The 17,485-nt window shown below is 38.5% G+C and overlaps 1 protein-coding gene across 5 annotated transcripts in view; it reads right to left on the bottom strand.

The window, feature by feature from the left end:
• The window catches only part of MAEL (maelstrom spermatogenic transposon silencer), a 120,995-nt gene that overhangs the window by 37,205 nt on the left and 66,305 nt on the right, over window positions 1–17,485 (bottom strand). For 4 of the 5 annotated variants that reach the window (XM_032614130.1, XM_032614141.1, XM_032614162.1 and 1 more), the window contains 4 exons: window positions 17,376–17,468; window positions 15,483–15,582; window positions 14,408–14,563; window positions 13,138–13,179 (listed from right to left, as the gene is read on the bottom strand). In XM_032614130.1, coding sequence (XP_032470021.1) covers window positions 13,138–13,179; window positions 14,408–14,563; window positions 15,483–15,582; window positions 17,376–17,468 — 391 coding nt within the window. Of the gene's footprint in view, window positions 1–13,137; window positions 13,180–14,407; window positions 14,564–15,482; window positions 15,583–16,325; window positions 16,365–17,375; window positions 17,469–17,485 lie in introns of those variants that run through there. The other variant, XM_032614172.1, reaches the window with a different exon arrangement.

The raw sequence follows: 17,485 nt of genomic DNA, 5'->3' as shown, positions 1-17,485 counted from the left end.
AGAGAAATGAAAATCAAAACTACAATGAGATATCATCTCACACCAGTCAGAATGGCCATCATCAAAAAAAATCTAGAAACAATAAATCCTGGAGAGGGTGTGGAGAAAAGGGAACACTCTTGCACTGTTGGTGGGAATGCAAAGTGATACAGCCACTATGGAGAACAGTATGGAGGTTCCTTAAAAAACTACAAATAGAATTACCATACGACCCAGCAATCCCACTACTGGGCATATACCCTGAGAAAACCATAATTCAAAAAGAGTCATGTACCAAAATGTTCATTTCACCACTATTTACAATAGCCAGGACATGGAAGCAACCTAAGTGTCCATCAACAGATGAGTGGATAAAGAAGATGTGGCACATATATACAATGGAGTATTACTCAGCCATAAAAAGAAACGAAATTGAGTTATTTGTAGTGAGGTGGATGGAACTAGAGTCTGTCATAGAGCATGAAGTAAGTCAGAAGGAGAAAAACAAATACCGTATGCCACCACATATATATGGAATCTAAGAAAAAAAAAAGTTCATGAAGAACCTAGGGGTAAGATGGGAATAAAGACACAGACCTACTAGAGAATGGACTTGAGGATATGGGGAGGGGGAAGGGTAAGCTCTGACAAAGTGAGAGAGTGGCATGGGCATATATACACTACCAAACGTAAAATAGATAGCAAGTAGGAAGCAGCTGCATAGCACAGGGAGATCAGGTCGGTGGTTTGTGACCACCTAGAGGGGTGGGAGAGGGAGGGTGGGAAGAGATATGGGAACATATGTATAACTGATTCACTTTGTTTTAAAGCAGAAACTAACACACCATTGTAAAGCAATTATACTCCAATAAAGATGTTAAAAAAAATGGATAGGTTGTTTGGCCTGAGGCAACCGAACACTGGAGCCTACCTGTGCTGTTTTGTGGGGCTAATGGCAGACTCTGGGAGGGCTCACACCAAGGAGTACTTCCCAGAACTTCTGCTGCCAGTGTCCTTGTCCCCATGGTGAGCCACAGCCACCCCCCACCTCTGCAGGAGACCCTCCAACACTAGCAGAGATAAAGCTGTCCATGAATCATCTTTGGAGAGGATGTGCAGATGCCAGTGTCTATTGGTGCTGGTGACTACAGCAAGAAGAGTTTCAGAATCTCCCTCAGTTCCTGACTTAAAAGGGCTTAGGATCACAGAAGCTTCTCCAGAAAAGACTCTTGCAATCTCCTTCCTGGAGGGTAAAAACCCAACAACCAATATTTGGAAGCTAAGTAGAGGAAGCAAACTAGAGTATGCAATGTGATAAAACTGAAAAAATTCAACAACTTGGGGTAAACAAGATTTGGTATCTGGATCCCAGCTCAGAGGCAGGCCTGCCAAGCTTGCAGCGTTGCTCTTGGGGTAAATGTGTTAACCATCTAAAGAGCATACACAGAGCTTTGAGACTAGGGCAGTGCGAAAGTACCACTGGATAACTTCTCCATCGGTGAAGGAACCATCCAAAGCTGCTACACAGAAAAAGAGAACTACAATTTTGGGAAGTGGTCGAAAAGTAAAAGTTACTATTAGAATTGCCATGTGGATGAAAGGCTCTTGGTGCTGCAGCCAGGAGTCAGTGCTGTGCCTCTGAGGTGGGAGAGCCAACTTCAGGACACTGGTCAACAAGAGAGCTCCCAGCTCCACATAATATCAAACGGCGAAAATCTCCCAGAGATCTCCATCTCAACGACAGCACCCAGCTTCACTCAACAACCAGCAAGCTACAGTGCTGGACAGCCTATGCCAAACAACTAGCAAAACAGGAACACAACCCCACCCATTAGCCGAAAGGCTGCCTAAAATCATAATAAGTCCACAGACACCCCAAAACACACCACCAGATGTGGACCTGCCCACCAGAGAGACAAGAATCAGCCTTGTCCACCAGAACACAGGCACTAGTCCCTTCCACCAGGAAGCCTACACAACCCACGGAACCAACCTTAGCCACTGGGGACAGACACCAAAAACAACGGGAACTACGAACCTGCAGCCTACAAAACGGAGACCCAAACACAGTAAGATAAACAAAATGAGAAGACAGAAAAACATACAGCAGATGAAGGAGCAAGATAAAAACCCACCAGACCTAACAAATGAAGAGGAAATAGGCAGTCTACCTGAAAAAGAATTCAGAATAATGATAGTAAAGATCATCCAAAATCTTGGAAATAGAATACAGAAAATGCAAGAAACATTTAACAAGGACCTAGAAGAACTATAGATGAAACAAACAATGATGAACAACACAATAAATGAAATGAAAAACACTCCAGATGGGATCAATAGCAGAATAACTGAGGCAGAAGAACGGATAAGTGACCTGGAAGATAAAATAGTGGAAATAACTACTGCAGAGCAGAATAAAGAAAAAAGAATGAAAAGAATTGAGGATAGTCTCAGAGACCTCTGGGACAACATTAAACGCACTAACATTCGAATTATAGGGGTTCCAGAAGAAGAGAAAAAGAAAGGGACTGAGAAAATATTTGAAGAGATTATAGTTGAAAACTTCCCTAATATGGGAAAGGAAATAGTTAATCAAGTCCAGGAAGCACAGAGAGTCACATACAGGATAAATCCAAGGAGAAATATGCCAAGACACATATTAATCAAACTGTCAAAAATTAAATACACAGAAAGCATATTAAAAGCAGCAAGGGGAAAACAACAGATAACACACAGGGGAATCCCCATAAGGTTAACAGTTGATCTTTCAGCAGAAACTGCAAGCCAGAAGGGACTGGCAGGACATATTTAAAGTGATGAAGGAGAAAAACCTGCAACCAAGATTACTCTACCCAGCAAGGATCTCATTCAGATTTGATGGAGAAATTAAAACCTTTACAGACAAGCAAAAGCTGAGAGAGTTCAGCAACACCAAACCAGCTTTAAAACAAATGATAAAGGAACCTCTCTAGGCAAGAAACACAAGAGAAGGAAAAGACCTACAATAACGAACCCAAAACAATTTACAAAATGGGAATAGGAACATACATATCGATAATTACCTTAAATGTAAATGGACTACATGCTCCCACCAAAAGACACAGATTGGCTGAATGGATACAACAACAAGACCCATATATTTGCTGTCTACACGAGACCCACTTCAGACCTAGAGACACATACAGACTGAAAGTAAGGGGATGGAAAAAGATATTCCATGCAAATGGAAACCAAAAGAAAGTTGGAGTAGCAATTCTCATATCAGACAAAATAGACTTTAAAATAAAGACTATTAGAAAAGACAAAGAAGGACACTACATAATGATCAAGGGATCGACCCAAGAAGAAGACATAACACTTGTAAATATTTATGCACCCAACACAGGAGCACCTCAATACATAAGGCAAATACTAGCAGCCATAAAAGGGGAAATGGACAGTAACACATTCATAGTAGGGGACTTTAACACCCCACTTTTACCAATGGACAGATCATCCAAAATGAAAATAAATAAGGAAACACAAGCTTTAAATGATACATTAAACAAGATAGACTTAATTGATACTTATAGGACACTCCATCCAAAAACAACAGAATACACATTTTTCTCAAGTGCTCATGGAACATTCTCCAAGATAGATCGTATCTTGGGTCACAAATGAAGCCTTGGTAAATTTAAGAAAATTGAAATTGTATCAAGTATCTTTTCTGACAACAATGCTATGAGACTAGATATCAATTACAGGAAAAGATCTGTAAAAAATACAAACACATGGAGGCTGAACAATACACTACTTAATAACAAAGTGATCACTGAAGAAATCAAAGAGGGAAGAAATACCTAGAAACAAATGACAATGGAGACACAACAACCCCAAACCTATGGGATACAGCAAAAGCAGTTCTAAGAGGGAAGTTTATAGCAATACAAGCCTACCTTAAGACACAGGAAACATCTCGAATAAACAACCTAACCTTGCACCTAAAGCAATTAAAGAAAGAAGAACAAAAAACCCCAAAGTTAGCAGAAGAAAAGAAATCATAAAAATCAGATCAGAAATAAATGAAAAAGAAATGAAGGAAATGATAGCAAAGATCAATAAAACTAAAAGCTGGCTCTTTGAGAAGATAAACAAAATAGATAAACCATTAGCCAGACTCATCAAGAAAAAAAGGGAGAAGACTCAAATCAACAGAATTAGAAATGAAAAAGGAGAACAATTGACACTGCAGAAATAAAAAAGATCATGAGAGATTACTACAAGCAACTCTATGCCAATAAAATGGACAACCTGGAAGAAATGGACAAATTCTTAGAAATGCACAACCTGCCTGCCAAGACTGAACCAGGAAGAAATAGAAACTATGAACAGACCAATCACAAGCACTGAAATTGAAACTGTGATTAAAAAGCTTCCAACAAACAAAAGCCCAGGACCAGATGGCTTCACAGGCGAATTCTATCAAACATTTAGAGAAGAGGTAACACCTATCCTGCTCAAACTCTTCCAAAATATAGCAGAGGGAGGAACACTCCCAAACTCATTCTACGAGGCCACCATCACCCTGATACCAAAACCAGACAAGGATGTCACAAAGAAAGAAAACTACAGGCCAATATCACTGATGAACATAGATGCAAAAATCCTCAACAAAATACTAGCAAACAGAATCCAACAACACATTAAAAGGATCATACACCATGATCAAGTGGGGTTTATTCCAGGAATGCAAGGATTCTTCAATATACGCAAATCTATCAATGTGATAAACCATATTAACAAATTGAAGGAGAAAAACCATACGATCATCTCCATAGATGCAGAGAAAGCTTTCGACAAAATTCAACACCCACTTATGATAAAAACCCTGCAGAAAGTAGGCATAGAGGGAACTGTCCTCAACGCTATAAAGGCCATATATGACAAACCCACAGCCAACATCGTCCTCAATGGTGAAAAAGTGAAAGCATTTCCACTAAGATCAGGAACAAGACAAGGTTGCCCACTCTCACCACTCTTATTCAACATAGTTTTGGAAGTTTTAGCCACAGCCATCAGAGAAGAAAAGGAAATAAAAGGAATCCAAATCGGAAAAGAAGAAGTAAAGCTGTCACTGTTTGCAGATGACATGATACTATACATAGAGAATCCTAAAGATGCTACCAGAAAACTACTAGAGCTAATCAACGAATTTGGTAAAGTTGCAGGATGCAAAATTAATGCACAGAAATCTGGCATTCCTAGACACTAATGATGAAAAATCTGAACATGAAATCAAGAAAACACTCCCATTTACCACTGCAACACAAAGAATAAAATATCTAGGAATAAACCTACCTAAGGAGACAAAAGACCTGTATGCAGAAAATTATAAGACACTGATGAAGAAATTAAAGATGATACAAATAGATGGAGAGATACACCATGTTCTTGGATTGGAAGAATCAACATTGTGAAAATGACTCTAGTACCCAAAGCAATCTACAGATTCAATGCAATCTCTATTAAACTACCACTGGCATTTTTCACAGAACTGGAACAAAAAATTTCACAATTTGTATGGAAACACAAAAGCCCCCAAATAGCCAAAGCAATCTTGAGAACGAAAAACGGAGCTGGAGGAATCAGGCTCCCTGACTTCAGACTATACTACAAAGCTACAATAATCAAGAGAGTATGGTACTAGCACAAAAACAGAAAGATAGATCAATGGAACAGGATTGAAAGCCCAGAGATATGCCCACCCACATATGGTCACCTTATCTTTGATAAAGGAGGCAGGAATGTACAGTGGAGAAAGGACAGCCTCTTCAATAAGTGGTGCTGGGAAAACTGGACAGGCACATGTAAAGTATAAGATTAGATTACTCCCTAACACCATGCACAAAAATAAGCTCAAAATGGATTCAAGACCTAAATGTAAGGCCAGAAACTATCAAACTCTCAGAGGAAAACATAGGCAGAACACTCTATGACATAAATCACAGCAAGTTCCTTTTTGCCCCACCTCCTAGAGAAATGGAAATAAAAACAAAAATAAACAAATGAGACCTAATGAAACTTCAAAGCTTTTGCAGAGCAAAGGAAACCATCAACAAGACCAAAAGACAACCCTCAGAGTGGGAGAAAATATTTGCAAATGAAGCAACTGACAAAGGATTAATTTCCTAAATTTACAAGCAGCTCATACAGCTCAATAACAAAAAACAACCAAATCCAAAAATGGGCAGAAGACCTAAATAGACATTTCTCCAAAGAAGATATACAGACTGCCAACAAACACATGAAAGAACGCTCAGCATCATCAATCATTAGAGAAATGCAAATTGAAACTACAATGAGATATCATCTCACACCAGTCAGAATGGCCATCATCAAAAAACCTAGAAACAATAAATGCTGGAGAGGATGTGGAGAAAAGGGAACACTCCTGCACTGCTGGTGGGAATGTGAATTGGTACAGCCACTACGGAGAACAGTATGGAGGTTCCTTAAAAAACTACAAATAAAACTACCATATGACCCAGCAATCCCCACTACTGGGCACATACCCTGAGAAAACCATAATTCAAAAAGAGTCACGTACCAGAATGTTCATTGCAGCTCTATTTACAATAGCCCGGAGATGGAAGGAACCTAAGTGCCCATCATCGGATGAATGGATAAAGAAGTTGTGGCACATATATACAATGGAATATTACTCAGCCATAAAAAGAAATGAAATTAACTATTTGTAATGAGGTGGATAGACCTAGAGTCTGTCATACAGAGTGAAGTCAGAAAGAGAAAGACAGATACCATATGCTAACACATATATATGGAATTTAAGAAAAAAAATGTCATGAAGAACGTAGGAGTAAGACAGGAGTAAAGACACAGACCTACTAGAGAACAGACTTGAGGATATGGGGAGCGGGAAGAGTGAGCTGTGACAAAGCGAGAGAGAGGCATGGACATATATACACTACCAAACGTAAGGTAGATAGCTAGTGGGAAGCAGCCGCACAGCACAGGGAGATCAGCTCGGTGCTTTGTGACCACCTAGAGGGGTGGGATAGGGAGGGTGGGAGGGAGGGAGACACAAGAGGGAAGAGATATGGGGACATAAGTATATGTATAGCTGATTCACTTTGTTATAAAGCAGAAACTAACACACCATTGTAAAGCAATTTTACCCCAATAAAGATGTTAAAAAAAAATGGATAGAAGGCCTAAAGATGTATTTCTCCAAAGAAGACATACAGATGGCCAAAAAGCACGTGAAAAGATGCTCAACGTCACTAATTATTAGAGAAATGTAAACCAAAACTACAGTGAGTTATTACCTCACACTCGTTAGAATGGCTATCATCAAAAAGTTTACAAACCGTAAATGCTGGAGAGGGTGTGGAGAAAAGGGAACCCTCCTAAACTCTTGCTGGGAATGTAAACTGGTACAACCATTATGGAGAAGAGTATGGAGGTTTCTTAAAAAACTAAAAATAGAGCTGCCATATGATCTAGCAATCGCACTCCTGGGCATATACCCAGAGAAAACCATATTTCAAAAAGATACATGCACCCCAGTGTTCACTGCAGCACTATTTCAAATAGCTAAGACACGGAAGCAACCTAAATATCCATCGAAAGAGCAATGGATAAAGATGTGGTACACATATACAATGGAATATACTCAGCCATAAGAAAGAATAATATAATGCCATTTGCAGCAACATGGATGGACGCAGAGAATATTATATTCAGTGAAGTAAGCCAAAGACAAATATCATATGATATTCCTTATATGTTGAATCTAAAAAAGAAAAATGATACAAATGAACTTACTTACAAAAAGATTCATAGACTCAGAAAACAAATTTATGGTTACCAAAGGGGAAAGGTGGGGGGGGGAGGGATAAATTAGGAGTTTGGGATTAACATATACACACTACTATACATAAAATTGATAATTAACAAGGATCTACTGTATAGCACAGGGAACTCTACTCAATACTCTGTAATAACCTATATGGGGAAAGAATCTGAAGAAGAATAGACATATGTATAACTATATCAGTTTTCTGTATACCTGAAACTAACACAATGTTGTAAATCAACTATATTCTAATATAAAATAAAAATTAAAGAAGCAGCTGTGGTATATATATATGCATAGGACTACTACTCAGCCACAGAAAAGAACACAATTCTGCCATGTGCAGCAACGTGGATGGACTTGGAGGGCACTATGCTAAGTGAAGAAGCCAGACAGAGAGAGATCAATACTGCATGACATCGCTTATATGTGGTTCTAAAAAAACAAACTAGTGAATATAGCATAAAAGAAGCAAACTCACACATATAAACAACTAACCAGTGGCTACCAGTGGGAGAGGTGCAATATAGGAGTGGGGGAGTAGGAGGTACAAAGTACTGGCTGTAAGACAGGATCAAGAATGTATTGTACAACATAGAGAATGTAGCCAATATTCTGTAGTATCTGTAAGTAGAAAGTGATCTTTAAAATTGCATAACATTTGGGGCTTCCCTGGTGGCGCAGTGGTTGAGAGTCCGCCTGCCGATGCAGGGGACACGGGTTCGTGCCCCGGTCCGGGAAGATCCCACATGCCGCGGAGCGGCTGGGCCCGTGAGCCATGGCCGCTGGGCCTGCGCGTCCGGAGCCTGTGCTCCGCAACGGGAGAGGCCACAACAGTGAGAAGCCCACGTACCGCAAAAAAAAAAAAAAAAAAAAAAAAAATTGCATAACATTTAAAAATTTAAAAATATAAAAATACATAAACACCCCCTCAAGAAAAACCCAAATCCTGAGATTAGAATCCTGTGGTTCCAAATCCTGAGATTCTAAATCTCAACAAGCTTTTTGTGAAGCATGATAAACTGATTCTGAATTGTATGTGGAAAAGCAAAAAGTCAAGAATAACCACAATATTCCAAAAGAACACAGTCAAGTAAATATGATCAAAATATCACGTTTAACATATGACATGGGCACCAAAAAACAAGCAGGTCTATAAAACAGAAGATATCAGAAAGACTCATGCATAAAATGAAACGTGATATGATACAGGTGGCACGACATATGGGGAAAAATTGATTATTCAATAAAATACGCTGAGACAACTGATTATCCACATGTGAAAAAAACGGAACCGAATCTTTTCCTCACATCATACATAAGTCAATTCCAGGTGGAATAAGAACTTGGAACTATAGAAGAAAATAAATATATCTTCATGGCCTTCAAGTAGAAGGGAAATCTTAAATAAGACCAAAAAACCCCACAACCATGATGGAAAAGATACATTTACTGAACTAAAAATAAAAACTTCTGTTCACTAAAATACACCATAAAGAGAGTTAAAAAAATGCAAGGCACCAACTGCAAACAGGTATCTGCACACAATTAAAACAATCAATAAAAACATATTATAAACTTCCATAAACCAAAAAAAGATGAAAAACAATCCAATGAAAAAATGGGGAAAAGACACTGTTGAGTTAAAAAAAAATACAAGTAAAGAAATATACACAATATGTTAAATCAAAGTTCAAGCAGAATTAAATACACCATTTAAATATGTATTTATCATAAAATTATTCATAAAACAAAGGAACAAACACAAAATTCAGAACAGTGGTTCTCTTAAGAGGGAGGATGAAATCAGGGAAAAATACAGGGGTCTTCAATGATAACAGCAATGTGCTATTTCTTCAGCTGACTGATCAGCAGGTGCACTGCTGATCATTAATACTCTTTCCACCTTCAGTGAATGTTATGATGTTTTTGTGTATGAAGCTTCATTTTAAAAGCTGACAGACCTTTTGTACAGGAAGCTAAAAGCAGTTTCTAAGGCTTTGCTCCTTTTAAAGCAGAGCTTCTCTCTCAAAAATCATTAATTAGTGAAATAAATAGAAGCAGAGTTGCTCTGGGGAAGTGTGGGAGAATGAGATGGGCCCAAACCTCCTACCTCCTCCTCCCCACTCCAACACACACATACAGAACCTGCACTCCCCTTCAGAGGAACATACGGGTTGTGGGGGGGGAGTCTGTATCAAAATCTCTTCCAATCTTGAAATTCTTCGATATTATGTGCTAAACCATAATGCCCATGAAGCCTTCGCTTGATTTCACTTGTAACTACTTCTTAAAAGGTCAGATAGCACAGGAGCATTTGAAACATCTACATGCACATTCCTTAACTTCTAATCAAATTGTAACCACGTCAAATTTTAATTGCTTCAGTGTGTTACTGTATGAAACACGGTCTTTTCCTAAATATCAGCTTGATTACACTAGCCTGGGCATTTTTAGTTATTATGTCGACATAGCTGTCACTCTAATACACTCATTTGTCTTATTTAACTGGCACATTTCTCAGGGTTATCAAATTGGCAATTTAAGACACGCTTAAATTTGTGAGCTCCAAGGATCTTAGGTTTCCTGAATGAAAAACATTGTGCTCAGTTTTAATTAGTCTGAAAAAAAACTCAAGAAAACATTCCTAGAGTCCTTAATAGGTTTGTTTCTAAGAACCACACTTTCTCTACGAATTGTGAAATTTTTTGCTCTAGTTGTGTGAAAAATGCCATTGGTAGTTTGATAGGGAATGCACTGAATCTGTAGATTGCTTTGGGTAGTATAGTCATTTTCACAATGTTGATTCTTCCAATCCAAGAACATGGTATATCTCTCCATCTGTTTGTATCATCCTTAATTTCTTTCATCAGTGTCTTACAGTTTTCTATAAGACCTTTCTATACAGGTCTTTTGTCTTCTTAGGTAGGTTTATTCCTAGGTATTTTATTCTTTTTGTTCCAATGGTAAATGGGAGGATGCTCAACATCACTAACCATTAGAGAAATGCAAATCAAAACTACAATGAGGTATCACCTCACACCAGTCAGAATAGTCATCATCAAAAAATCTACAAACAGTAAATGCTGGAGAGGGTGTGGAGAAAAGGGAACCCTCTTGCACTGCTGGTGGGAATGTAAATTGATACAGCCACTATGGAGAACAGTATGGAGGTTCCTTAAAAAAACTAAAAATGGAACTACCATACGACCCAGCAATGCCACTACTGGGCATATACCCTTAGAAAACCATAATTCAAAAAGAGTCATGTACCACAATGTTCATTGGAGCTCTATTTACAATATCCAGGACATGGAAGCAACCTAAGTGTCCATTGACAGATGAATGGATAAAGAAGATGTGGCACATATATACAATGGAATATTACTCAGCCATAAAAAGAAATGAAATTATTTGTAGTGAGGTGGATGGACCTAGAGTCTGTCATACAGAGTGAAGTAAGTCAGAAACAGAAAAACAAATACCATGTGCTAACACATATATATGGAATCTAAAAAAAAAAAAAGGTTCTGAAGGACCTAGCAGGACAGGAATAAAGATGCAGATGTAGAGAATGGACTTGAGGACACGGGGAGGGGGAAGGGTAAGCTGAGATGAAGTGAGACAGTGGCATGGACATATATACACTACCAAATGTAAAACAGATAGCTAGTGGGAAGCAGCCAGATAGCACAGGGAGATCAGCTCGGTGCTTTGTGACCACCTAGAGGGGTGGGATAGGGAGGGAGGGAGGGAGACACAAGAGGGAGGAGATATGGGGATATATGTATATGTATAGCTGATTCACTTTATTATAAAGCAGAAACTAACACACCATTGTAAAGCAATTATACCCCAATAAAAATGTTAGAAAAAAAAGAACCACACTTTCTGTTAATCAGTTAATTTGGAAAGACTGTAAAAATAAGCCTTTAAAAATAATTTTTTTAAAAATTTAATCAGAAACAAAATAAACAGTAAAGGGACATTCTCACAAATGAGTGTCTGGCACATAGAGATTCCAATGCACTCATCAGATGAACAAACCAGAAAAGGAACTTAAGTAAAAATGTGAAATTAATTCACCAGCTAAGTTTCTATTTTTGGTTTTACCACTGCCTATTTTGTCAAATAACCTCAGACAATGTAACACTTGAGATTAGCTAGGTTCACACCTCAAAGTTACAACAGAATTTTTTTCAAAGCTACAAACTTACTAAAAAAAATTGCCTTAAACTCTTTGTTCCAAGGCCTACAGCCCTGATCCCAGGCAAACAAAAAAAGGACTAGGACATATTTTTCACTAAGACTGGAAAAAACTCAAAGGACATAACCAAAAATGAGTCTAAAATATTCTTTTCACTTATAAAGAACAATATAAGTATTACAAAACAGCTGCTTGTTATGGCAGATTTGAAAAACTTATTTCTAATTTCAAACACTTCTACTGGCTAATTGCCTACATTTTTAAGAAAAAAACTGACATTTTGAATAAAACTTAAAAAGCAAACCTATTATCATGATTTTCATTTGAATCAAATAAGAAACTGGTTAAAATCTAGTTTCTAGAAAAGAGTACAAGAGCTTAGATATACAGTCACATCCTTTGGTTGCAAAATACTTAAAATAGAAACCCGTTTTCCTCATCTGAAAAATTAATTCATAGCTGTTTTGCTGTATAACATTCTGTTATTTTTGAAGTATCAACTTTTTTTTTTTTTTTTTTTGCGGTACTCAGGCCTCTCACTGTTGTGGCCTCTCCCGTTGCAGACCACAGGCTCCGGATGCGCAGGCTCAGCGGCCATGGCTCACGGGCCCAGCTGCTCCGCGGCATGTGGGATCCTCCCAGACCGGGGCACGAACCCATGTCCACTGCATTGGCAGGCGGACTCTCAACCACTGCGCCACCAGGGAGGCCCAGTATCGACTTTTTATCCCTTAATTTTGAATGGATATTCCTGTGAATGGCCCTAAATCTAGGTAACCTGATACCTGTTAAAAGACCTACCTATGCACCTGGCGGGTAAAAGCCGCTGATCTTTAAGCCAAACGATATAAGCAGAAAAAAAGAAGAAAGTAAAAACACAATCTCCATAAAGGGAAAAGGATATTATCCTTTCATTCTATATAATTATAAAGTTTTTGAGGATTACATACACCATCTACCACTTCTATGAAGATTCTCCAACAATAATTTAGGTTATTCTTCCCCCCAATCAATGTTTTATGTGTCTGTTTAAAGCAGCATCTTAACCAGGTACACACAATGCCTATATTCTACCCCATTACTTTATACTTACTTGCAGCCTGACAATGAAACCGAAATCCTCGTGGAATTTCACCTGTAATACAAAATATTTTATTGAGAGAAGCAGAAATCTGGAAGCTCTCCGGTTGTGCTACAGTAATATTCCACAGGATAACCAAATCATAACATAGGTACTTGTTACTGCTATGTGAAATTACAGAAGATTAAACCCTCCTAGGGGACTTTTTTCCTAACCAAAGCTATTATGACTATCAAAGAATCTTGGTATATTGTCTAAGCTACTTTAAAAAGCAGGTTATTCCTCACAGAGAAAGAAATACTAGGTAAAGAAAATTTGTGCTAAAGGAATCTTAGCCAGGGGTCCACGAAGAGGCCACAGGGATTCATGAGGCCCTTGATATAGCAAGGTATTTACGTATTTCTTGGAGGAAAAAAGTCTCCAAATTCTATTTTTTAATGTCTTACACCCGTACAGAAAAAAGTAGTTTTTTGATGTGTCCTAAGCAGCAACTCTCCTAAGTGTTAAGTAGGAAAATTTTTCTTGTTATCTCAAAACAAGGAAAAGTACTGGACTGTCCTAATGAATTTTAAAGCAATTGATAAAACTGAAGATGAAATTCTTCTTTTCCCAACCTCTTCTCCTTTACTCTTCCCCCTACACATTCCACCCACTTACCTTTAAAGGTATAGTACTCCCTTAACTACTCTTTACCAACTTGGGAACTGAATCAATTCCTATGTCTTCATTACTAATTGCTTTTGATGGGGTGGAGTAGGAGGAAGAAAAAATAGTGAGAATACCCGAGAGCCTATTAAATACTACGCTATTTCCATACCTTCTCATGTCTTCCTTAGAACAGGCCTCCAATAGGCATTATCCCCAATTTATAGAGCTAATAGGTTCAGAAAGGATAAGTACTTTGCTCAAGGTTATAAAGCAATAGCAAGTTAAAAACTGGTGACTGTGGAGGTGAAGGATGGGGTAAAGAAAAGAGCAAAGGTATAAGAAGCTTTCAGGAAATTCTAAGATGTAAGACTGCAAATAAGCAAATAGCAGTCTACACATTTTTCAAGCATTCTATCCACCCAACTCTAATGCTTACTTGAGGTTAAAAGACTAAACCAAAAACTCTGTGTCAACACTTAGTTCTAAAGTTTTTCATCCAATTATTATGAAGTCCTGTGTTACACTTTAAGAACTTACCTACACAACTGCTTTTAATAAAAATACTATTATCAAATAAGGTCAATATAAAAAACAACTTTTAAAGATCTAGCATCTACTCTAACTGGCCACTTACCAGGATTTATAAAGCTGTGGAAATCTGCCATAATACCTTCTTGGAGAGAATATTTAACACAGCCTATTTCACAAGGGAGGAAGCGCTGTTCACAGTGAGGAGGTAGCTCGCCATGGCTAAAAATGTTCAAAAAATAAAAAATGCCTCCAAGGACAGCTTAAAAAAAAAAAAAAGAAAACACGAAAAGATGAGCATTTCGCATTTACCCCTTTGACAAAACCAAAAGTTTTAGAACCTTTCTCCTTGTGTTCCTATATCCCTAAATGAGCTGGAAAAGAGAAAATAAATCAGCTATACCAGGTAAATTAATCAATTTTTATAATTACACTTATCAAGGATTAAAGTAGTAACCACTCTTTGCATGAAGTAACAAAATTATTCAAACTTGCAGCCAGCTCTACGTAATTTAGCTGTACATAAGCCCTGAATCTCAGGAATGACTTAAGAAAAGCTGTGACCCATACTCAAGAAATATAAGGGCTAGGGAAATAAAACCAAGTACAATCAGTGTAGAAAAACTGATATAAACTATGGACAATTTAGTTCACTCTTTACTTTTTACCAATATACACAAGACCACTTAGATTCTCTAAAGAAAGAAAGAAATGTGAGAATGTAAGGAGGTCTTATTTACCAGGATTGGCCACACTTAAGATGCTGAAGATTAAATTTTTAACAAAGAACATATTTAATAAAAAACAGCCAGAAGGAATAGGAAGGACTCTGATTAGCTATGTTTTTATCTAGGCTAGCTCAATTTATCTTTACTTTTATAACAAGTGTATGTAAGTGTCTAGCTATAAACACTTAAATCCAAAAAGTATGTTTAATAACATATGAAGTGGTAGAAAACAAGAGACCAGATTTTTGCAAAAAAAAAAAATCTCCCGTGTTACTTCAACGAAAGCACATTACCCGATCTTTTACAACTTTAGTGCCATCGTGTTCAAACACCTGTAGTCAATTACTTTGAAAGGCAGAATCAAAATGAACAGAACACACGTTTACTGATCAATATATCATAGTATTTTAAGCACCCAAATTTATCTAAGCAAACATTTTAGGATTACTCTACCTTGATCACTTTTTAGAGACAAGCCTGACATATCCAGGGGTGAAACATTCTGCTTTGGTACAAGCATGCCCGGACTCCTCAGTGGGGTGGAAACAGGTTTCTAAAGAAAAAGGTAATCATTGGCCACATACTTAAACTCTTGCTGGGCACTTTATACCATACATTTAAATTTAGTAAAATAACTGCAAAACAACCCACAGATTACTTTGGTAACCTCTCCAGGCCAATAAACCCAATGAGTATATAAATAAATAATCGTCAACAAAACCAACACCCAAAGGCAGACAATGGCAAAAATCTATAAATATTTTGTATCAAAAGGCTGAGTGGTAAATAACCACTCCAATTACTGCTGAAAGCCATTTGCCCACTACTGATAATCTAAACTAATCCTACTGGGTCACACAATACATGCCTGTCCAGTGGCCAAAAAAATATTTCCCAGGACTTCCCTGGTGGCGCAGTGGTTAAGAATCCACCTGCCAATGCAGGGGGACACGGGTTCGAGCCCTAGTCTGGGAAGACCCCACATGCTGCGGAGCAACTGAGCCTGTGCGCCACAACTAGAGCCCACGAGCCACGACTACTGCAGCCCGCGTGCCTAGAGCCCGTGCTCCGAAACAAGAGAAGCCACCGCAATGGGAAGCCTGCGCACCGCAACAAAGAGTAGGCCCCACTCACTGCAACTAGAGAAAGCCCGCGCACAGCAACAAAGACCCAATGCAGCCAAAAAATAAATTTATTAAAAAAAAACATTTCCCAAAGTACTCTAATATTATTTGTTCTTCACTCAAAGTAAAAACCAGATTGTGCTGACTCCAAGTCTCAATGACGTATACATACAACGTGGCTTTCATTTTGAGGGGAGATGTCTTAAGACACTGTAGTGAGAAGTAAAAAAAAAAAATTATGGTTCGCAAGTACATATTCAACTTATTAGAGCGTCTACTCAAACACAAAGCCATAAAATAAAAATCAAACCTAAAACAAGCAAAACTCTCTCGAATTTCAATCCAATATTAACAGTTTATAATAAGGAATAGAATTTTTGCTATGTAAGAATGGGAAGAACACAGAGGGAGGAGGGAAATTCCACAATTACCTTGCCTTTTCTTGATATGAATCAGCAACAAATTTTATTTAGTGCTTTAACATCCTGCTACACACAAATTAACCCAAATAAACTTTATACAACTCTCACCTGTAAGACACAAACATTCACAAACATCCATAAATCTTGTTATTTCCATACTTTAAACACAGAAACTGGCCTTGTTCCAGGTGTCATTCAAAAAAAGAGAGGGGGTCTTCCCTGGTGGCGCAGTGGTTGAGAGTCCACCTGCCGATGCAGGGGACACGGGTTCGTGCCCCTGTCCGGGAAGATTCCCACACGCCGCGGAGCGGCTGGGCCCGTGAGCCATGGCCGCTGAGCCTGCGCGTCTGGAGCCTGTGCTCCGCAGCAGGAGAGGCCACAGCAGTGAGAGGCCCGCATACCGCAAAGAAAGAAAAAAAACAGAGAGGGGAGCAAACTACTTTCAAACATTTGAAAAAGGGTTCTTAAATCATAAAGGAGTTGAAAGAGACCCTTAGAGGTCATCTAGTACAAACCCTAAATATCAACGCTCCCTTTGCTAATCACGGTCAACTGGGTGCAGGTTTTCTAAGGGGATTTTCCCTGGCCTTCACCATCAAATGATACCCAGGTGTGCCCTAGTACCGGAGCCTGCTATTTTTTTTTACCAGGCATTCTCTTACGTGAGGAAAAAAATGAAAAACTCTTCTTTGCATTCACCCAAATCACCCAGTCATCTACCATTGCCATTCACTCATCCAGCATTTACTGAGCATGCCTACGTGCAAGGCAGGTGACTGCTCTTCTCTGGCTAACTTTACCTGCTTCTCCGAAGGCCCAGAGTTTTTTCCCTGGGCAGCCCTCCACTCTCGAGCCATTTCTGCATATTTCTTCTTTTCCTCCTCCCTCAGGAGCTTGAGGAGATAGAAGG

The sequence above is a fragment of the Phocoena sinus genome, chromosome 1 (genome assembly GCF_008692025.1).
Source record: "Phocoena sinus isolate mPhoSin1 chromosome 1, mPhoSin1.pri, whole genome shotgun sequence".
NCBI lineage: Eukaryota > Metazoa > Chordata > Mammalia > Artiodactyla > Phocoenidae > Phocoena > Phocoena sinus.
Note: the sequence above shows the minus strand (reverse complement) of the source record. Positions and strands in the feature narration are given on the sequence as shown.